Below are 21,602 nucleotides of genomic sequence, written 5' to 3'. Positions count from 1 at the left end.
CCGCCCGCCGCCCGCCGAGCCGCCTTATATAGGCGCCCAGACCTCGGGGCGGGGCCGGACATTTAAATGAGCGCCCAATCGAGGAGCAGAGGCGGGCTCAGGTCCCGGGCTCCACTGGCGCAGTGGGCGACGCCAGCGGTCTGGTACCCCCAGCCCACTAGCCTACCCCGGACGGGTGGGGTCCAACGTGGGAAGGGGAGAGGCGGGTCGTTAAGCGAGCTGGCCAGAGGGGGGCTTCTAGAGGAAAGGGAAAGCAATCACTCTCTCCTCTTACCGCCCACCCCCCAGGATGGACGCCCCAGCACCTGGAGCAGCCCCCAACGCCGTAGTTCTGCACTGACAGCCCCTGTCAGTCTCCCCCTAGAACTCTTCGAAGGGCTCACATGCCCAGACTCGTCAGAGGGCTGATCCTGAGTTATGCTCCGGAGAATGCGGTCATAGAAGCCGCGGGGCCCCGCGCGGGGATGATCTGCACCCCCTCAGGCCTGGAGACCCGTCACAGGTCCCACCCACGTCCCTGCCTGCCTGCCCCGGTTAGCATGGGGGGTCTGGCCCACCGCGGAGTCACTGGTCAAATTGGTGAGGCCCATCCCTCCTCTCTCCTCCCAGTCCCTTAGCAGCCAGTCACAGGGAGCCCCCACAGAACAGCTCACCTCTGTCCCTCCTGCCCTCAGCCTGGGCCCGTTACAAAGCCCCGGCTAGGGAGGTCCTGCGACCTTGAAGGGCTTCCCCATCCCCATGTGAAAGCTGGAGAGTCTGAGGCTCAGAGACGTTGACATAACCTATCCCCCACCTCAGGGCTCCCCAAGCAGGCAGAGGAACTCCAGACTTGTATTCAACAAAACTTCAAACACTCCAGTGGAGAGGTGGGACATCACCAAGGCTCCTGGGACAGCCCCTTGAGGACAGCCCCCAGGGCTGCCCAGCCCAGCCTCCTGCCCCCCCTGAGAGTCAGGGAGACCCTCCAGCCCCAGTCCCCTGCCACTTCCCCTTCCCCTTCCCCTGGTATGGACAGGTCTGTGGGAACCCCAGAGCCCTGACTGGCCCCGGATGTGTGTGTCCGGTTGCCTGCCCTCAGCCCCCAGGAGGAAGAGGATGGGGGCTGGAGGAAGGAAAGTGTTGCAAAAGCAAGGCTGTGTCCTGGACAGCTCAGCACGTCCCTCCCTCCCTCCCTCCTTCCCTCCTACGGGTAAGGCCTCCTGGGAGGCCTGAGGCTGTGAGGTGTGGAGACACCCCAGGGCCTGAGAAATCAGGAACTCCCCACAGATCTGACCACAGAGGGGCGGAGGAGGGCTGAGGTGGCATCTACATTCAGCGCTCACCCCTGTAACCTCCAGCTTCACCCCTACTCCGAAGCTACAGGAGACTCAATAACAGCACCCCCCCCACCACCACCACTTTTCAGACTGGGACACTGAAGTTCAGAAAGGGAAAGAGACATGTTAAAGGACACACAGCAGATGCTAGTAATTGAGGGTGAGAAGGGGTTTGGAAAGACCTACTAAAATGAGGTGGGGACAGTGAGGAAGCCCCTGGAAAAATTCTCCATTGAGATCTGGGACTGCCTGGTCAGAGTGGGAGGTGAGAAGAACCAGCTTTGGGATAGGAGGGCCACCATGCCCCACAGCCGCTCACAGACAGAACGGTGCCTTCACCCACTGCCACTAAGGGATGGACTTCGTGACCTGCATCTCTGTCTCGACCACAATAGGGAGCCCACAATGCTGCCAGGCGCTGCCCGCACCGGCTGGCAGGGCTCAGACGGAGGCTGTGTGAGTCCTGGAGGGTTTGGGGTCAGAGGTTAGGAGCAGATCCCAAGCGTCCAGACTTCCAGGCTCTGCCCTGAGGGGCTGACAGGCAAATCCCAGGAGGAGAGAGGAACATCAGAACTAAAGGACCCTGAGTTTCCAGAGCCCCAGAGGGAGCCTGGGCCACAGGGGAGCTCTGCCTCTCCCACCAGCCATCGCTGGAGGCTGGGGAAGGGTCGTCGGGGAGCCCAGTCCCTCGGTAAACCCAGGTCCCAGCAGCATCTGGCTTCTGGAAGAGGCAAGACGCTTAGGATGCTGTGGGGGTGAGGGCGGTGATACAGCGGCCCCCACGGCCTCCTCCGTCCACACTGTGGCTCCTTCCTCCCCAGCTGCTGCTAGTCCAGACAATGCGCCCATTGTTCTGTGTCTCCAGGGGCCCATGTGCAACTGTGTGTGTCTGTTTCTCCCTGTGTGTGACTGTGTATCGCTCTGTATCTGTCTGTGTGTGAGAGACTTTGTGTGTGTGTGTGTGACCAGGTGTGCACGTTTGTGGTTGTGTGAGTTTGCATCTTTGTCAGCTGTGTGTATTCAGGCTGTGAGAGAGAGGCTTGGTGACTCTTGGCTCCTCTAAGATTTTTTGGGTGTGTGCCTGCCTGTCCTTGAGATTGTGTGTTGGTGACAGTGTCTGCCTGTGATTGGGTGTATGACTCTGAGTGTGTGCGGCTGTGTGAGAGAATAGGAGTGTGTGGATGAGAAAGTAGCAATTTGCTGTTTGTCAGCTGCGTGTGCCTTAGTGGGTCACCAAGGCTGCTAGGACAGAGTGGCCGGGAAAGGAGGATGGAAGGGACAGGGTAACCCTGGGAGGGACCGGGGAAGGGCAGCCGTAGAGACTAGAACCCCCATGTTTTCACAGTAACCCCCCACGTGTCCCAGTTCTCTCTGGTGAGGCCTCAGCCCCTGTCCCTGGTCTGAGATGCTCCTAGCCTCCTGGGTGGGAGGGAATGTGTTTCCTTGGCAGGAAGGAAGCCCAGGACCTCAGGAGAGCCACAGTGTGGGGCTGAAGGTGGGAGGAAGACAGAAGAGAACACGGCCCCATAAAGGAGGTTCAGGTGCCCTTCAAGGTCTCTGAGGGGGCCCTGCGGTGGGGATCAGATTAGATGCGAGGTGACCTGTGAGTGGGCCATGACTAGTCAGAGATGGGGGCTGGGCCTTTCTTGCCAGGGACCAGCACTTGCGCGGCCCGGAGAGAGGAAGAGACATCAGAGAATGGCTTGGTCCCAATGGAGTGCTCAGTAATGGTGACTTGGCAAGGCCTGCTACCCAGTCCCGACCACCCCATCTCCTTCTGGGGAGCATCGGCTGGACCAAAAGCCCTTAGTTCTGGCCCCAGGTCAGCCTCCTCCTGCTCTGTAACGGAGAGCCGGTCGTCTCTCCTTGGGCCTCAGTTTGCTGCTCTGTACAGTGACAAGTTGGGCTCCATGATTCATACTCACAAAGTTGAGAGTTCCTCCTTCTGCTCACAAGTGGCAGAGCACCAGCTGTGAGTCACTCGGGGCCCTGCCCCCAGGGGTTTCCCATCTAGGGGGAGAGACTGGCAGTGCCTTAAGGGGAGAACAAAAGCCAGACCAGGGTCGGCTAAGGGCCCTGTCAGCTGCACGATGGAGGGGCACATGAATGGAGAACGGATGGAGGAAAAGTTTAGAGCAGGACAAAGTGGGGACAGCGACAGGTCTGTGTAGGGGTAGAGATGGAGAGACAGGCCTAATCTGGAGACAGGATCCCTAGGACTCCGTGACTGGCTGGCTGCAGGGTTGGGACCCGGGTGGTGGTGGGGGGTGGGGAGAAGGGAGTGGCCAGGTTGTCACCCGCATTTCTGTTGTGGGTGACATCTGGCCAAGTGAATCCGTGGACTGAGACGCGAAAATGGAGGGAAGGAGAACGGGTTTGGGGGGAGGGGCTTGCTGAATTGAGCCTTGTTGAGTCTGCAGTGCCCGGGGAGCATTCGGGAGCACATCCAGGAGGCAGTGCATAGACTCGCCATCGGATCGTGTTTCCTGAGCCAAAGGCCGGGCCCCAAAGTCTGGCTAGTGACCTCACAAGGACAATAGACCTAGGTTTTAAGTCAGAAGTGACCCCAGGAAATCTGGGCCTCTGGATGCTGCCAGATGAAGGAAAGGGGAGCCAAGCTATGTGTGGGTCACCCAGGAAGGTCCTGGGCCCATGAGGAACATTCCCACTGCAGGCACAGCAGCAGAAGGGGGGGTGGGAGGGTAGGGGGGAGCCTGGGGAAGGAGTCTGGGAGGGAGCCAGCAGAGAGGGGGAGCCCAGAATCATGGAGATCCTCGACCACTGGGGAGAGTTCTGAAAAGGCAGGAATGACCACCGAGGACAGTAATCGTTGTTGCTAGTGTTGTTTACCTGCCAATTGCAGGCCGAGCTCTGTGCCAGCTGCTTTCCATACCTTATCTCATGACCTGCTGAGATGTGTCCCCTCATTGTTCCTGTCTGTGGAGGAGGAAACGAACCTGGGGGGTGCGGTGTTTCTGCGAGTAGCAGGGGACGAGGTCAGAACTAGGGAGTGGTTTTCAGGATCTCCTAGCAGTGGAGCAGAAGAGCAGGAGAGGCATTCACAGAGGGATCCGTGAGGAGCACAGAGGGGGTCAGCAGGGAGAGGCCAGGCGGCCACGGGCTCGGGACCCCAGGAACTCGACTCCTCGGCATCCTGGAACATCGGGTTCTGGTCTGGTTGTCAGTAGCACCCAGGTCTGCAGCCTCTCTGCCAGTCATGGGCTTTGAACCTGGGACTGGATCCCGGGGCACCTTAGCGGCTCTTCACAGGGACCCGCCCCCCCCATCCAACTGGTCACCAAATCACAGGGACAGGGATTCTGTAGGTTCCCTTTCCAATTTTTAGTCCAGTCAGTCCTCTTATTTCTTCCTTGCCCTCCCTCTTCCCTTGGTCTCTGCGAACGAGAGCGTGTGTGTGTGTGTGCACGTGTGCGTGCATGGTGGTGGGGTGGGGTGGTTGTGTAACCTGGCCAGGGCCCAGTCACTAACTGAGCTGACTCTCTGGGGCTCAATTTCCCCAATAGCCAAGGGGTGTGTCATCAGCTCACCTGCCTATCTTCCCCAGGCTTGATGAAGTCACCAGAAATTCAACCCGGGTGCCCTGGGCTGCCCGAGCCTCTCCCTTCCCCCTTCCCTCCCCTCTTCCCAACTTTCAGTTTCTGTTCAGATCCTGGGTGCCACCGGGGAAGAGGCAGCTGAAGGGGTGGAATGTGGATCGCTTACAACTTTCCAACCAAAATTCCCCTCTTCGGGGGGAGTCCCTTTAAAAGGGAAACTGAAACCCTGTCCGCCTCCAGTCCCCAGTCGCACCCCTTCCTCTCCACACTGTTCGGACCCCTCACTTCTCCCATTCAGCCTCTTCCTCCAAATGATCTGGTCCCACCTTGCAGCTTTGTGACCCCTCCCTTCACCTGGCCTCCCAAGGCGCACCCCATAAAATGAGGACACTGAGTGCCACTTGAGGCTGTGACAAGGGTTCAGTGGGGTGTTTTAGGGTTGAGGCAATTGTAGTGACGAAGCATCATGTCCTAGCTGTGTGGCTGGAGGCCTGCTCTGAGCCTCAGTGTCCTCATCCGCAAAGTGGGAATGATAATAGCCAGGCCTGGGGTAATTGTGCAGTAAATGAGCCGGTGCCAGCAAGTGAAGCCCTTCTACCCATCCCCTGAGGCACAGAGCAGAAGGGAAGCAGCCAGCAACATTCGCAGGTGCGACCGAGTGAAATGCTAGGCAAGAAGACGGCACCAACTTGGCATTCAACAATGTGCCCATTCCCTTCCGGGCCTGGGGGGAGGAGGAGGCAGGCGGCCAGGAGCCCCCTGAGACCACCTTGCACCCCCTCCCTCAACATTCTTCTGGGGGCAGTGGTAGAAGGACCCCCCGGGCTGTTCTAAGGATACCGAATTATTCAGAGGGAGATTTATTTGGCTCAATCAATTCCTCATACGGTAAAGGAGTCTGTCCCTCCCCAGAACCCTGAGGATTCTCACCCTCTCTTCCTGCAACCCAAGAAGTGTCCCATTGGGATCTTCTCTTAGTGACTTTTCCTAGAAAGACATGCTAGGAAGTCCCCCTCTGATACATCTGTCTGTCCCCTCTGAGCCTCTCCTCAAATTCTCCTTCCCTCCTGTCTACACTGGCGTCCTGATATGCTGGTGGCCCTCCCTGAGCGCTCCAGGTCAAGCCTCAGAGAAATGAAGCTTGCTGCCTATCTCCTCTTTTTTTCTCTGGCTCACTGGACTTTGACTCTACTGGCTTTTCAGCTCCTCAGAGTGTTGAGCTTCCCCTGCCTCAGGGCCTTTGAACACGCTGTTTCCTCTGCCTAGAATGCCTCTCTCCACTTCTCTACTTGATGAATTTCTACTCTTCTCTCTCTTTTTAAAGATGTTATTTATTTATTTGAGACAGAGAGTGAGGGAGGGAGAGAGAGAGAGAGAGGGAGACAGACCATGAGTGGGGGTGGGGAGTGGGAACAGCAGAGGGAGAGGGAGAAGCAGACTCCCCTCTGAGCAGGGGCTTGACATGGGGCTTGATGAGGGGCTCAATTCAGGGCTCAATCCCCGGGACTCCAGGATCATGACCTGAGCCCAAGGCAGATGCTTAACTGACTGAACCACCCAGGCACCCCTCTACTCTTCTCTTAAAACCCAAATCAAACCACTCCCGAAGACCTCCAAGTAGAGAGGCTCTCCCCACCACATACTCTATAGCTCTTGGCTTAGGGCTCTCACTACTCTGTTGCCCAAGACGGGAACCTGACAACCGCCCCCCTCAGCTCATCATCCCCCCTCCTCCACCTCCAGGATGGTGGTCCTTCTCACCTGTGCCCAGGGCCTGGGCCACAGCTGCATTCCTGTGGTCTTCTGTCCCACGTCCAGCCTCTCTAGCTGCTCTCCTCTGCCTTGGGGCCGCTTTCCAGTAGAGGGTGCCCAATAAATATTTCTTGGCTGATGGAGTAAATGTGCCAAGGAAGGCAGAAGGAATGAAAAGGATGTCAAAATCAAACATGTCCCCTTGGCTTGAAACCTTTCTGTGGCTTCCTACTGCCCTCGGAGTGTCTGTGCCTTACACTGAAGGTTTCACCCTCAGTGCCCAGGTCACAGTCTGGACTGCCCACCGAACTATAACCTTGCTCTCCTGCCATTACGCAGGGAGTCCCTTGGCCTGGACTGTCCCTTGGCCAGGCAGCAGGGAGACACTGGGTGGTTGCAGTCATCCAGGCAAGACACGATGGGAACCTGAACTAAAGGTACAGAGCGCAGCCCACACCAGCATTTCCAAGCTGCACCTGTCGCCAGCACGGAGGCTTCCACACGTAGCTTTGGAGTCAACGTCTGAGATGCCCGTTAGAACCCCAGGGACAGATCAGGCTCGCAGATGGGTCCATGAGCCTGGACTTCAGAGTTTGGGGTGTCCCAAATTTGAACAGAGCTGGATGGATGGATGGAATTCACCAGAGAAGGAGTGGCTCAAGAAGGCAGCTCCAGTGGCTCAACATTTCGACTCTGGGAGGGGAGCTGGGGGGGCAGCTGACGGTCAGTGAGAAAGGAGGAGGTCCAGGAGTGGGGGTGTCCTGGAGGCCGAGGGAAGCAATGGTTTCCAAAAGGAATGAGTGATCCACCATGTCAAATGCTGCTGAAGAGGAGAGGAAGGTGGAGGGAGAGCGGTGTGAGCGGTGTTCAGGGGGCAGAAGAGGCGGGACTTAGGGAAGGCCTAAGGACTGAGGGAGCGAGTGCGTCAGGAGGGAGGACTGAGCATGATGCCCAGGGAGGGTCCACTCGGGCAGGTGGGGGGAAGGAGGTGCCAAGCCGCACACAGAAGCCTAGAGGAGGAGTGGTGGGTACACATGGAAATGGAGAAGTCAGTTTGGGACAGACTGAGGTGGGGTGACTTTGGGATGTCATTAGGATCAATGGGTCTAGAGCAATCAGTGTTGGAGAGTAAGGTTTGTGTGTGTGTGTGCGTGTGTGTGTGTGTGTGTGTGTGTGTGGAAGTCTATACGCTGCTGATGACCGAAGTCTGTCTCTAGCCTAGATCTCTCCAGGACTCCAGCTATCCTTGGAGATCACTCTGGATGGCCCACAAAGACCTACAACAGCAGGAAAACAGGCCCCGTGGACTAGAGGGGACAGAGCTGTTGGCAGGAAAACCAGGGAGAGACAGGTCCAGATGAAAGTGATAGTGGCTGGGATGAAATGAGGCCAGAAGGCAGAGGAGAAGACAATGTCCAGAGACGTTCAGGGAGCAGAGAGCTCCAGAGACAGGGACTGGGTCCCATGTGGAGGGAGAGGGGTTGGAGGTGGAAGGGAGATGCTTCTAGAAGTCTGCTCCTGTGAGGAGCTGGAGTGGGGCTCCTCTGTTGTTACCTGTTTATGTGACTAAAGCCCCCACAAAGGGCATGGGATGAGCCATCCGTAGGCCTCATGAGATGGGGAAGGGGGCTGCTGTTGGCCACTGAGTGGCCGAGTTAGGGGAGCCCCCCAAAGACTCCCTCATCTAGCCATCAGTACCTTCTGCCAGATCTTTGTAGGGAGGCTTGGACAGGATCCACTCCTGGCCTCAGCCTCAGGTAGAAGCTGGAGAGTGTGTAAGAGGGAGCACAGGGACAGGTGCCCTGAGGCCTTGGACCTGGTTGAGGGCCAGAGGCTACTCACTGCTCACCAGCATCGACTCTGAATCCCCGGCTCTAGACCTGGAGATGTCATGAGGGGACCGTGTCCCTTCCTTGCTTGAACCCTGTCCACGGTTCCCAACCTCCTCCTGGAGAATGTCCAACCCCTTGCTTTGGTGTTCAAGGTCTTGGAAGCTCCAGGCCCAGTTAGCTTCATTTTAGGCAGAGCCCCGGTGGCTGCCCGTCTCACAGTTACCTCAATGAGATGACCATTTCAGCCTATAAACGACCCAGCCTTTCTCCGTGCTGCCCATTCAGCCGGGAGGGCTATTCTCAGTGTGTGCCTACCTAGTGCTGCCCTCAAGGAACCCCTCCTGAGGTCTTTCCTGACCTACCAGAGGACTCACTGTGCCCCCAAACAAACTAACGGCACCCTCCTGTGGCACTTCACTGAGCTGTACTATGTCTCTGCTTTTCTCCTGCTATGGCACTGTGAGAGTCTGGAGAGCAGGAGCCGGTAGGGTTCCTCCATTCTTCCCCGTTGAGGGGCCTCGGGTTGGGGGAGGGGCAGAGACGGGGAGGGGCAGAGACGGGGTGGGGGGGGCAGTGCAAAGGCCAGGAGTGACAGCCCTCCCAGCCCTGCGGGTTCAGTCTAACTCAGAGTGTGTGTGAGTGGGGAGGATTGAAATGATCACCCCAAAGAAGAGAGAGGCAGAAACTGCTTTATTTGGGCAGTGAAGGGCAGAAATATGGAGATCCCAGGGGAGAGACCAATGGCGGAGAATCTTCCCCACAGAGAGAGATGCGGGAGTTTGTGGTGCTCCGAGAACATCTCCCTGCTCGTCCTGGCCTGGCTCCAGTCAGCCTTGGGACCATCATGCGATGAACCTGAAGCCTGTCTCCCCAGATCCCTGGAAGACAGACATCCATGACTCTCCTCTGGAACCTTAAAGCAGAGGGTGTGTAGCTGGGCGCCCCACACTGCCTGGGGTCACACACAGCTCTGCCACCAACTAGTGGGTGTCCTTGGGCAAGTCACGTAACGGCTTGGAGCCTCAGTCTTCTCCTGAGGACAGTGGAAATAACAGCGGTACCCACCCCGTAGGTTTGTGATTAAGTCTCGAAAAAGAAAACGCACGCGAAGTTTTAGCACACTACCTGGCAGAGAGTAAATGAGCAATACATATTGGTTGTTATGATGATGACTGTTCTGTCAGGACATCTGGGTTCTGATCCCAGTTCTGCCCCATTTCCCTCTCTGGGCCTGCCTGAGTTTCTGTCCATAAAATGGGGTGTTGAAGGACTAAGTGAGAAAATGGATGTGGCAGAGGCTTCCAAGATGAGTGATCACCTTGCCCCTCTCAGGTTCACCTCCCTGGGGCCGCATGGGGGTGATCACCCCCACTCTGTCAGGTCTTTACTGGGCTCTGTCCAGGCAGGACTCCTCTGCCCGCAAGCAGAATGAGAGGAAGGACTGTGGTTAGATAGCATGAAGGACTTCCTGCCGGGCTACAGGATGCTACCCTGGAAAGGAGCCAGAGGTCGTGGGACTGAGGCTGCTGGGGAGAGGGCCTGCTTCTAGGGGAATGGCCAGGCCAGGCTAATGAGGCCAGAGTAGCCCAGAGGGTGAATCAGCTCAGCAGTGACCTCACTTCCAGACAGCCCGGAGGGGCCCTGTTTAAACGTGCCTTTCGATTCTCAAGATCACAGAGAAACAGAGATACAGCAGCAGGGCTACTCCAGGGCGGATGGCCAGAGGCGAGGGTCCACGTACCAGACATAGGCTGTTCCCTCCACTCAGAACACTCCTCCCAGGGTCTAGAGTGGCTGACCCTTCATCCTTCGAGCCTTGTTACCTCTTCAGACAGGACTTGACCAACCCATGCCTTCACTCAACATTTACTGAACCTCTATTATGAGTCAGGCACTGTTGTAGACAAGACAAAGTCCTTGCGCACTCCATATAAAGTAGCACGTGGCCCACCCTGTTCTTCTCAAACCCCGAGCACTGTTTATCTCTGACTTCTTCCTATTGTTTCTCTAACCAGAATGTAAGCCCCATGAGGGTAGGGACTTCGATAGTTTGTTTTACCAGTGTGAACCTGATGACTCTGGGTATAAACCTGGCACAAACTAAAATAGGCCTTTGATAAGTATCTGTTGAATAAATAAATGGACATAGAGATCAGAGACAGATGGACACCCAGAGAAACAGTCATGCTCAGAGGCAGAGGCAGACATTCAGAGAAACACACAGGATGACTGCCAGGACTGTGACTTCAAGGCCACCCAAGCCTTCCTTTCTCAGGCCATTCAGCTTGGTTGCTAGGCAGGAACCTTGTTTGGAACTCTATTTTACTTTATGCTTATGATTATGATTATTTTAAAAAGATTTTATTTATTCATTTGCCGGAGAGAGAGAGTGCACAAGCAGGGGGAGCAGCAGGCAGAGTGAGAGGGAGAAGCAGGCTCCCTGCTGAGCAGGGTGCCTGATGCAGGGCTAGATCCCAGGATGCTGGGATCATGACCTGAGCCCAAGGCAGATGCCACCCAGGCGTCCCTATTATTATTATTATAAAGTAATCTCCGTGGCCAACGTGGGACTCAAATTCAGGACCCTGAGATCAAGAGCTGCATACTCTACCGGCTGAGCCCGCCTGGCACCCCTCTCTTTTACCTTTTTAGGTCCCTTCTGATGAACAGAAATTTTAATATAGTCAAATCTGTCAATCTTGTAAAAACTGTTCCTGGCGGTCAAAGAAAGGAAGGGATGAATAACCGCACAGAGTCCCACGGCCGGCCCGAGGGATCCTCCCCACTGCGGCTCAACCCCTCCAGGTAATTGGAGTCTGAGAAGCAGCGGCTGCGGCGGTCCCATCGGTACCTTGCCCTTCCCCCAACCACCTCCGCTAAGCCCCGCCCCTGGAGCCCCGCCTCTGCCTCCATCGGCCGCGCCCTCTTTTGGCTCCGCCCCTCACCAGATCTCACGGGCGCAGGGGCACTAGATGTCTCTTCCTCTTGCCCAGGAATTGGTAGTTAATATTCTAACATCGGTGCTTCCACCTAGAGGGAGGGAAAATTGGGCAGACAGAATGGGGGCAAGGCTCCGCCCCCCGTCTATGCCCATTTCGCCTAGACCCGCCCCTTCCTTCCACTCTTTGCAGCCTCAGGCCCCGCCCCTCCTATCCAATTCCGCCCCCTCCTCCTGCTCCCAGGCACCGTCAAGCCCAGTCTATCCAATTCCTGACCGGCCCTCGGCTCTGGGGATCCGCCCCTCCGTCACAGGCCCCTCCCTGCCCCGCCCACTCCAGTGCCTCCGCCCCGCCCCGCGCGCTCACGTGAGGCGCGGACGCGCGCCGTAGCAGCTGGGCCAGCGCGCCGAGGGGACGTCGGCCAGGCCTGTGGCCCCCGGCAGCAGCAGCAGGTTGCGCGTTGGCCAGCGCCAGGCGGCGCCCGGCGGGCGGCGGCGCTGCGGGCTCAGCCAGTAGTCACCCAGGCTGCGGCGGGAGGCGGGCGCCGGCAAGGCCGGGCCCCGGCAGCCCCAGAAACACAACTCCTGGTCCAGGCGGTGCGGGGGCGTGGCCCGGGGCCGCCTGCAGGGGAGACGGGACAGCGGTCACCTCGGAGCACCACGGGCGGGGAGAAGGGGGCCGCCTTGGATCCGACGCGGCGAGGCCTGCGTCGGAGTCACTCTTGGTGGAGGGACTCTTTACGGGGACAGGGAGGGGCACTGGAGGGCCTCATCGGGGTCCTCGGCCTGGGCGCCTCCTACCCCAGCTGCTGGACCAGGCCCCTTTATGCCCCCGGCGCCCTCCCCGGGGCCCCCCTCACCGGGACAGAAGAAAATTCACCACGAAGTGGGCAGTCTCGGTGAACAGCATGGCGTCCAGCCCGCCTGGCCCGACTTCGACCTCTTAAATACCTGCCGGGGTGTGTGTGGGGGCGGGGAGGCCTGAAAGCCCATAGTCCCCCCGGGACAGCCAGCCGTTTTTAGCAGGAGGCATCAGCGGGCAGAACGGGGCGGGGGTAGCACCAGGCCCTCTGGCGTGCGGGGTCTAGTCTGTGGTCTGACCTCACCAGCTGTTTTGGTGGGAGGGGGCCAGGCACCAGATTTTGAGATCTCCTGAGACACTACCACTCCCCCCCCACACACCCCTGTCCCCAGGACAAGGACGGTAAAGGTGGCAGCAAGACGGGGCCAAGGGCAGTAAGGTCAGCTGCAGGTTAGATAAACCTTACCCATGGCGTGCTCAGGCAGAATCCACACCTTAAAAGGTGGCCCGCCTCCCCAGGCAAAAGATCCCCCCACCTCTGCCTCCCAAGGCTCTCTTACAAGAGCTTTTTCCCTTGCCTCAGGGCACTTTCAAATGTGAGAGGCGGCCACCTCTAGTTAGGGAGTTCTTATCTAGGGACATAATATGAATGAACTTCTGGGGAATCCAGGACCCCCTAAACTGTCTCAAAGTTCCAAATACACATATATTTCTGGAAAGAATCTGGAAAGGATCTCTGACAGGATCACACTGCCGGTCCAAGAAAAAGTCAGAAGCTCTTGATCTGGTCTAACACACTTGCTTGGGAGAAGGGGAAACTGAGGTTTAGAGAGTGGTTGAGAAAAGCCAAAAGTAAAACCCAGCTTTCATACAACTCTGCCCACCCCTCCAGGGGGGGTGAGACAACCCCCTGTGTCCTCGTTCTGAGTGGAGCATGGGGTTCAGGGCTCCGCTTAGGGCTTAGAGCCCAGGCTGGGCCCTGCTCCCTGACCCCCTGGGATCTAGAGGAACTTGCTGGCCCAGCTCCCTTTCCCACACTGCCAGTTTGGGCTATTTCCCCCCAGTGACTCACACTGACTGCTGGGGAGAGTGGGCAGCTGTTCCATGCCCCCAGGGCCCAATACAGGCCCTGACTTGCCCCCCAATCGTACAGCCATATTTGGGGATTTAATCTCCTGTTTTCCCTCCTTAGGGAATCTCCCTCCCCTCATCCCTTCCTCTTTTCCCTATCTCCAACCTCTCCCTCCTTGACGGATCCTTCCCAGCAGCAAACAAACAGGCTCTAGTCTTTCCTATCTTTGAAAAAGAAGAAAGCCCTCCCTCAACCCTATGTCCTTCTCCAGCTCCCCTTCACAGCCAACATTCTTGAAAGAGTTGTGTACACATGCTGTTTCCACTTCCTCACTCAGCCCCAGCAATCTGGCTTCCTCCCCCACCATTCCACAGTAACAGCTCTGCTCCTCAAGGTCGTCACTGACCTCCTTGTTGCTAAAGCCAAGGGATGGTCCTGAGTCTTTATCTAACTTGACCCCTTAGCAGCGGCTCACTTCGATACAAATTCTTCCTGCTTGAAATACTTTTGTGTCCTTGTTTTTCTGGACATTGTGCACTCTTGATTTTCTTGCCATCGTACTGGCTGCCGCCACATGGCAAATTTCTCATCCTTTGCTCACTGCCTAATCATGTCCTAAGGAAATCTCGTTGGTTCCCATGCCTTGGGGGTTTGCCTCTGTCAGAGACTCACTTCTCACTTTCAGCCTTCATCTGTCTTCTCTGCCCCACACCTGTCTCCTGGCACCCCTCCTACCTCCCTCCTCCAGATGTCCCACCTCCCAGGAAACATGCCCCACACCTGCCCTTCCTCCCATCCAGGTTCCCTAGCTTGGCCATTTCCTCTGTTGCCAGAACCAAAAATCTGGGTTCTGCTGTAGGGGCTTCTCTCTCTTTTCATATTGAAGCAGCTATGAAATCCTATCCTCTCCAGAACATTTAATTTTTTTTTAAAGATTATATTTATTTATTTGAGAGAGAGAGAGAGAGAGAGTGCTCGCACAGTGGGAGGAGGGGTGGAGGGAGAGAGAGAGAGAGAGAATCTCAAGCGGTCCCCCTCATCCTCCTCCCCCCACAGGCATGGAGCCATACTGACTCAGGGCTCAGTCCCACCACCCTGAGATCACAACCTGAGCTGAAATCAAGAGTCTGACGCTTTATCAACTGAGCCACCCAGGCGCTCCCCCCACCCCGGGACATTTTAAAAATCCCATTGCTTCTCTCCATTTCCACTGCCAGTGAGTGCCTGGTCCAAGGCGCCCTCGCCTTTCACCTGGGCCCCCGCAGCCGCCTCCTGACTTGGATCTGCAGCCACTCTCTATCCCTAATGTGGTCTGTTCCCACAAAGCAGCCAGGGTTGTCTTTCCAAAATAGGAGTTTGTCCCTCTGCGCAGCGTCTTCAGCACCAGGTTTACCCTTGGCATCTACCAGTTCCAGTGCCAGGGATATTCCCCTCATGTCCTTGTCTGGGTCACTGCTGCTTGTCTCAGCTCCTTTGTCCTTCGGGGAACCCCTCCGGGCCTCCTAGCTGACTCTGCTGTTCCTTCTCTTCACAGCACTGGGGCCTCTCCTCTGTGGCCTTCTCAAGCGTTCTCTAGCTAGCCTAATCTGTAGACCTTCTACCGACTCCTGAGCCCTGCCATTCTAGGCCCCTGCGGTGTCAGGATGAACTTGACAGAGGCCCTGCCCTCAGTGAGTCCCCAGGGTGGTGGGGAAGGCAGACATTCACGGGGATCAAGGAATGTCTGAGTACACAGTGGGACAAGCAGGTGCTATGAGAGGGGAAGGTCAGGTGGACTGAGGAGCCTTCTGGGAGAAGGGACGACTGGTGGAGATCGGGAGGGTAAGTGGGGTCGGGAGAGAGGCTGTTCCAGGCAGAAGGAGCGGCATGCTTAAAGTGGAAGAATGTTACGTGAATCGCTGGGGGATGTCTGGTGTGGCTGGATAAGTGATGGAAAGAAGCCATCGATGAGTCTTAAATAGGAGAATGGCGTGGCTGGGTTTGTGGTCTTCATAAATAACTCCGGACTTGGGCAATGATGGGCCCCTGTGGGGCAAACGGACTCTGGTTGCCTGGAAAGAAGGTGAGGGCAGAGACGGAATGAGAATATTTGTGTTGGGCTCACCCCGGAGAGTGGGTGGGGAGAGGCCCGCAGGTGCTGGGACACCGGTATCCCTGTGGTGTCCAACCCACTGACCTAGCTGGTGTCTGGTTGCCTGATGTCTTCCCTTGGGCCCTCATCCAGCCTTTTCCCTGGAAGAGCAGGTGGAGACCCAAGCGGCAACAGGCTGCTGTGAGGGCCTCGGAGGAGGCAGAGGGGAGGAGAAGGGGAAGTTGGGCCAGAGTCCGGATGTGACGGGGCTTCAGGGAAAGTGGCATCTGGGGTTTCCTCAGAGTCTGGAAATTCCGTTCTTTCTGGTTCCTCTTGAGGACCCCCCCCACCACCACCACCGTTCTGAGATGCTCCAACTCAGGAGTCCAGTCCCTGGAAGCCCTCTCTAGGCTTTCTAGGGGCTGTGAGTCTCTCTCTGAAGGGTCGCATCTGTGATGGGTCCCCAGGACTCAACAGTCCCTAATGTCAGCACCCACTTCCCAGGAGCTGGCCCAGTGCCCATGACCCATGACCCCTTGCAGTCCTCGCACTAGTCCTCGGAGGCATGTAGCTTACTTATCCCCATCATACAATGAGACTTCCAGGGCTTAAGGAACTTGCTAAAATTCCCACAGCTTAAATTTGAACGAAGATTTGACTGACATCAGAGGCTGCTTTTAACTCTGTGCTATATTAAGCCTGTCGACCCCCTGGTTGATTGGCTCAGTAAAGGAAGGAGGCTTTGTGGGGTATTTGCTTATGGCTGGGGTGGCTGTCCCCCCCCCCCCCATCAAGCAACGGGAAAGGGTAGTACTGACGTCAATTGTTGCCATGACGATACAGCAACCTTTTCCCTGCCATCTCCATGGTAACCTGGGGGTCCATCTGTACTTCGCCCCCTCCTTCTAAAAGGGGGTCCTTTAGGGAGGGGCTAGCTAATAAGGCGTCTGAGAGGCAAGTCAGGGGAAGCCGTAATTGGAGTATGCCCCTTTTCCCAGGTCCCTCCCTATTCTTTGGGCCTAGAGAATAAGGTTGGGATCAGGGAGTCCTGCCTTAGGGTCTGGGGCAGCTTTACCCTCAAGGGTAAGGGAGGCAGCTCTCTCTTTCCCACTTGGCGATTCCCCTGGAAATGCCCTCCAACCAAGTTCCTAGGCTCACAAACGGAAAAGCTGGGAACTGGCAGAGAGAGGCAAGAGGGATTCCCCAGCCCTCTCCAAGGCTGGACATCACCCAGGCCCAGGGGACATGACTGGCTGGCTCTCTGCTGCCCCTCAAAGCCAGAGGTAGGAGAAGCAGCAGCAGCCTTTCTTGCTCAAGCGCTCTCTGCCTGGTGCTGGAGATGCACACAGACTTCCAGCAGGTGTCATTAGCCCCATTTTACAGATTTGGAAATGGAGACTCAGAGAGGCTAAGTAACGAGACCGAGTTTGCACAGTTAGAAAATTGCAGAGTCAGGACTCAAATCTAAGAATTTAGGCCGGTAACTTTTCTGGGGACAAAGGAAGAAATGATAACAGGACGGACAAGGGGAAAAGAAATAGGAGAGTGAGCGAGTCAGGTTGGAGCGTGTCATGCTGTCACCTGTAGAACAAAGCTCAAATCCAAGGCCTCCTTGATCCAGCTTCTCTTCTGTTAGGTTCTTCGTCAGATCCCCTGAATTCTGAGCTCTGCAAGGGCCCGGGATCTGTCAGACTCAAGTCTAGGTTCTCAGCACCTGGTGTAGCCCATATAGGTAGGTGTTGGAAGAAGGTGACTGAACTGATTTTCTGGAATGCCCCCGCACTTTCCAGCCTTCAGGCGTTTGCGCACAATATTCCCTCCACTTAGTGGACGTAACTGGCCCCAGGGTCTGACCTCTCCAGGCAAGGTGTCTGTAATGTTTGCCTCACTCACTATCTAAGAATATGGGGGATGGCTGGCAGTCAGTTTTTTTTTCCTTTTCTTTTTTTAAAAGACTTTATTTATTTTAGGGAGAATGAGAGAGCTGGTGGGGAGTGGAGGTGGGGGAAGCATGGAGTCCAACATGGGGCTTGATCCAATGACCTGAGATCATGATCTGAGCCGAAACCAAGAGTCAGACGCTCAGCTCAACCAAGTCACCCAGATGCCCCCTCCCCCCCTTTTTTTTAAGTTTATGTATTTATTTAAGTAAGCTCTACACCCAACGTGGGGCTCGAATTTACCACCCTGACATCAAGAGTCGCATGCTCCTCCAACCGAGTCAGCCAGGCAGCCCCCAATTTTTTTAAACTAGTGAGGAAGGAACTTGCTGGAGTGAGGTCTTCTTCCCGCTAGGCTGTATGAGTCCGTGAGGGCCAGTGCCCGTGTCCTTCAAGTTCACTGCTGAATCCCCAGTGCCCTGCACAGGCCTGGCTGATGGACTTGTACTGACTGAGGTAGGAAAAGAGCCTGAATGAGAACCCAGTGGCCTAACTCCTGTCACACTGTCCAAGGCTTCTCATTGCCATGGAACAGAATTGCCACCCTGGCCCCTGCCACTGTCTCTCTCTCTCTGGGCTTCTTTTCCTCTCAGGGATACCCAATCTTTACATAAGCTCTCTCTGCTCCTGGAATGTGTGTTTTGTTTTGTTTTGTTTTCCATTTCTGCCCATTGTTTTCTGGTGATGCTGTCGATCACCTGGCCATGCTTCCGCCTCAAGGGCAAGTTCTGCTGGACCAGCTGGATCAATTACAGTCAATTGGCCAAAAGAATGCACATGCGACTTAAAAGAAGGGCCAATCACTGCCTTTCCCAAGGTCAGGTAAACTGAGAGTGGGAGAAAGCATGTCTCCCTTCCACCTGCAGATTTCCAAACTGCCTCAGCTATGTTCCCTGCCCAGAGGAGATAATCAGGGATGAGAGATGAACAAAGGGGCAGTCCTGGTGGGCCCTGCAGACACGCTGGTTTCTACAGTTCTTCCTTTGAGCTTAGGTATCTGGAAAGCTTTTATCCTTCCCAGCCACTGGAAACAACCAATTCCTTTTTGGCATAAGTTAACTTCATTTATTTGTAAAGGAGAGACCTTACCAATACAGAGGCCCATAATTTTTTTCTCTCTAAACTTACAGTGATCTTCTAAGGAGGGGGGTGACTGTTTACAGGGAGGAAGGCCCCCTTCTAGCACAGCTGCAGCACGGGTTAGGCCGAGTAGGGCCTGCCTGGCTGGAGTTTGATTGGGATGGAAACAGCTAGATTACTCCACTTAATAGAGTGAACTGAGAGCCCTGGGGACTCTCTAAGAATGGAGGAGGTTGGGAGTAAGGAGGAGAGAGAAGCCAGCACAGTGGCCTGAAGCCACGGATTCTTCTGGCTGGTGAAAGGGAAAGAGAAGCATGGGAAGACTTTCAAACACCAGGGTGTTTGAAGGACCAGGCACCAAGTGGTCAAGTCTAAAGTCCTCACTTCGAAGTAGACCCTTTATTGGCAAACATCCTTTCCTCTTTTTTTTCCTTTTTAATATATTTTTTTATTTTACTTTTTTTAAAGTTTTAAATTCCAGTTAGTTGACATAGTGTAAAATTAGTTTCAGGTGTACATTATAGTGACCTCTTCTCTTTTAATGAGTCTCCTAAGTTTAGGACTACCGGGGAGAGAATTAATGTGGAAACTGAGAATAGTGGTCCTTTTGGGTGAGTGTGGGATTTTGAAATACTCTAGGGAGGGCTAGGAATTCTACCCCATGTGGATTAGGGGTGTTAAGTCCTTTGCCTTTAGATTTCAGGGGACAGGAGAGAGTGAACCTGACCTCTGGGTTATGTATATTTTTTCCCCTAATATTAAAATAATACAGACTCATTAAAGCAAAATCGGAAAGTGGAAAATACTTGTTCAGCTACATGCTATACTTTCAGGCATCCTTGGGTCATGGATGGATTTTAGAGTATTAAGTCTGAGGACACTGAGAAGTGTGCTAGCCTATCAACCATCATCTGCGGGAGCCCGGGCAAGCGTCTCAAGGCTCAGTTCCCTCGCGTATAAAAGAGGAATGAGAAATCAAGCTGTTTCAAACAACTTCTCTCCCAATCTTTTTCTGGTCCCGCTACTCCTAGGAGAAATCAGGCTCTAGATGGCCCCTAACCCAAGCCGCCCAGGGTCACAGAACAGCAGGTAGCAAACTCTAATTCCATCTCGGGAGCATTAAATGGGCGGGTGTGGTTGGCCATTCTCTTGATTCTGAGTTGTCTGTCCAGCCCCTCCAGTCCGGAGCTTCTCTGGACTCCCGGAATCCAGCACAGCTATGCGGATTGTATTGGAAAACCCAGGAGAGGGATGAGGAGACGATGAGGCCAGGGGCCGAGGGGAAAGGTAATCCTGGAAGGGGTCAGGATCAGTAAGAAGTTGGGGGGGGGGCGGGGGGCGTTTGGCGCGGATGGGTAGGGCCGGCCTCTAGGGCTGCATCCCAGGGAGGAGGCCGCCAAGAGGAAGGAGCTGTTGGATGGGGCGGAGCAGTTTGCGGGCCGATGGACGGGACAGACATACACGGCCAGCCCGGAGTGGAAAGAACAGTTTATGCTGTGCTTTATTAAAATGTGCATCATTCTTTTATTTTAAAATGTGCATCATTGTCTCGTGCTCGGCGCGCGCGACCTCAGCGTGGTGGCCCGCGGCGGGCCTCGTCCCCGCCCGGCTCCCGCGGAGCCGCCGTGCGCAGGCGCACTCAGGTGGCGCGTGCCCGGGGGCTCCCGCCCATGGCCAGGTAGACGTCGATGGGCACGTGCAGCAGCGTCAGGCAGTGGCAGCCCGGGCAGCGTCGAAGCGGCCTGGGGAAAGCCGGCCCGGCCTCTGCTGTTGGGAACGCGCCCGGGGACTGCACCCAGGCCAACCCGCCCCCACAGGGGTTCCGCGGCGGCGGTGGGTGGGGAGGCCCTGACGCTGGGACGGGGTTCTGGGCGGGGAAAGCCTGGCCGCAGGCGGTCCGGAGCCCCCGCACCGCGGGGTCGGTCTGGGCAGCGGGAGGGGCTGCGGGGAGGGCGCCGGCCTCACCTGACCGGGTTGTGCTCCGTGGCCACCGGCTCCGGGCTGTCCTGGGACTCGGGGGCGGCGGCAAGGCCAGGGGAGTCTCCGGCCTCAATGGGGAATCTTCGACCCTGAGGGGGCTCCTGGGCACTCATGTCCAGGCCCCGGGGCGCTCTGCGCGGGGAGTGGCGGTCAGGCCGCTCCCGGGCCGCCGGGCGCCCCCTGCCCGCGCCCGCCCCCTGGGCTGTTGCTCACCTGCCGGAGGCCGAGGCCGGTCCCAGGCTGGAAGCAGCTGCCGGACCCCTGGCCGCGGGAGGACGCTCCGGTCCAGGCGGAGCCGGGCAGGTGTCTGCGGCGCGCCGCGGCCCGGGCGTCGAGGGGGCGGGCTGCATTGTGACCCGGGCCGCGGCGCGCTGACCTCACAGAGCCCGTTCCTCTCGCTGGGAACCACCCCCTCTCCCACCCCCGTCGACTCGGGGTGGGGGGCAGCACTCAGCGCGGCAGCGAGCTGGGGCTGGAGGGCTCCGGCCATGGCGCCTCAGCACTGGGTCGGGCCGACCCCCTGCAACCCGATGGGGGCGCAGGAGGCGGCTGCAAGGAGCCGCGAGGTGGCGTCCACGAAAAGGAGCCGGTCATCCCGGGCAGCGCGCAGACGCCCCCGAGCGCCCCGGGGCGGGCTGCGACTCCCTGCCCGCCTGGGGAACGGGGGCGCGGGCGCGGCGAGGACTTAACCCGTGGTGGGTTTGGTGGTGGTGATGGTGAGGGCAGGTAAGGGCACTGACAATTTTGGCCAAGGGTCACACAGCATTTACATCACAATTGGGCCGGAGTTTTAAAATGTCTGGCCCTCTCCCTCCCCACCACCCGTGGCTGCTGTGTCCAGACGGAGAATGTTCTAGCGCTGGGGGCGGCTGCGCATGAAGTCCTTGGGGGGAAAAGGAGCAGGCCAAGGGCGATGGTGGAGTAGAGCTGCCTCACCGAGGCAGCATGAGCTGAGAGGGTGATAGGAAGGAAGGAGGCGCTAGCAGCATGGAGGACTTTCTGCTCTCCAGTGGGTACCAGCTGGGCAAGACCATTGGGGAAGGGACCTACTCAAAAGTCAAAGAAGCATTTTCCAAAAAACACCAAAGAAAAGTGGCAATTAAAATTATAGACAAGATGGGAGGGCCAGAAGGTGAGCTGGGGCCCTTTGGAGGAAGGGAGGGCTGGTTGAGGTGGGTGGGCACTTCCTCCAGTTGGGAAGGATGGTCCCCTCCTCCCCTTTGGTCTGGAACCAAGGAGTGCAAGGGAGTTTATGGCTCTCG

The 21,602-nt window shown here is 56.7% G+C and overlaps 2 protein-coding genes across 2 annotated transcripts; both read right to left on the bottom strand.

The window, feature by feature from the left end:
• Positions 1–9,128: 9,128 nt before the first annotated feature.
• Positions 9,129–12,309, bottom strand: LOC308342461 (uncharacterized protein). The gene is made up of 4 exons (XM_080802892.1): positions 12,256–12,309; positions 11,763–12,017; positions 11,403–11,487; positions 9,129–9,335 (listed from the first exon to the last, which is right to left on the bottom strand). The coding sequence occupies exons 1-3, from the start codon at positions 12,303–12,305 to the stop codon at positions 11,469–11,471; spliced, it is 324 nt and encodes a 107-aa protein (XP_080659018.1). The 5' UTR covers positions 12,306–12,309; the 3' UTR covers positions 9,129–9,335; positions 11,403–11,468.
• Positions 12,310–19,999: 7,690 nt separating this feature from the next.
• FAM229A (family with sequence similarity 229 member A) lies at positions 20,000–20,690 on the bottom strand (the record flags this gene model as incomplete). Its single annotated transcript, XM_080801915.1, has 3 exons — positions 20,000–20,102; positions 20,326–20,472; positions 20,554–20,690. 3 exons carry the CDS (start codon positions 20,688–20,690, stop codon positions 20,000–20,002), a joined length of 387 nt encoding a protein of 128 aa, XP_080658041.1.
• Between the last annotated feature and the right edge of the window lie 912 nt (positions 20,691–21,602).

This window comes from Martes martes (genome assembly GCF_963455335.1).
Source record: "Martes martes genome assembly, chromosome: 4".
Taxonomy (NCBI): Eukaryota; Metazoa; Chordata; class Mammalia; order Carnivora; family Mustelidae; genus Martes; species Martes martes.
This window is presented reverse-complemented; position numbering and strand designations above follow the sequence as displayed.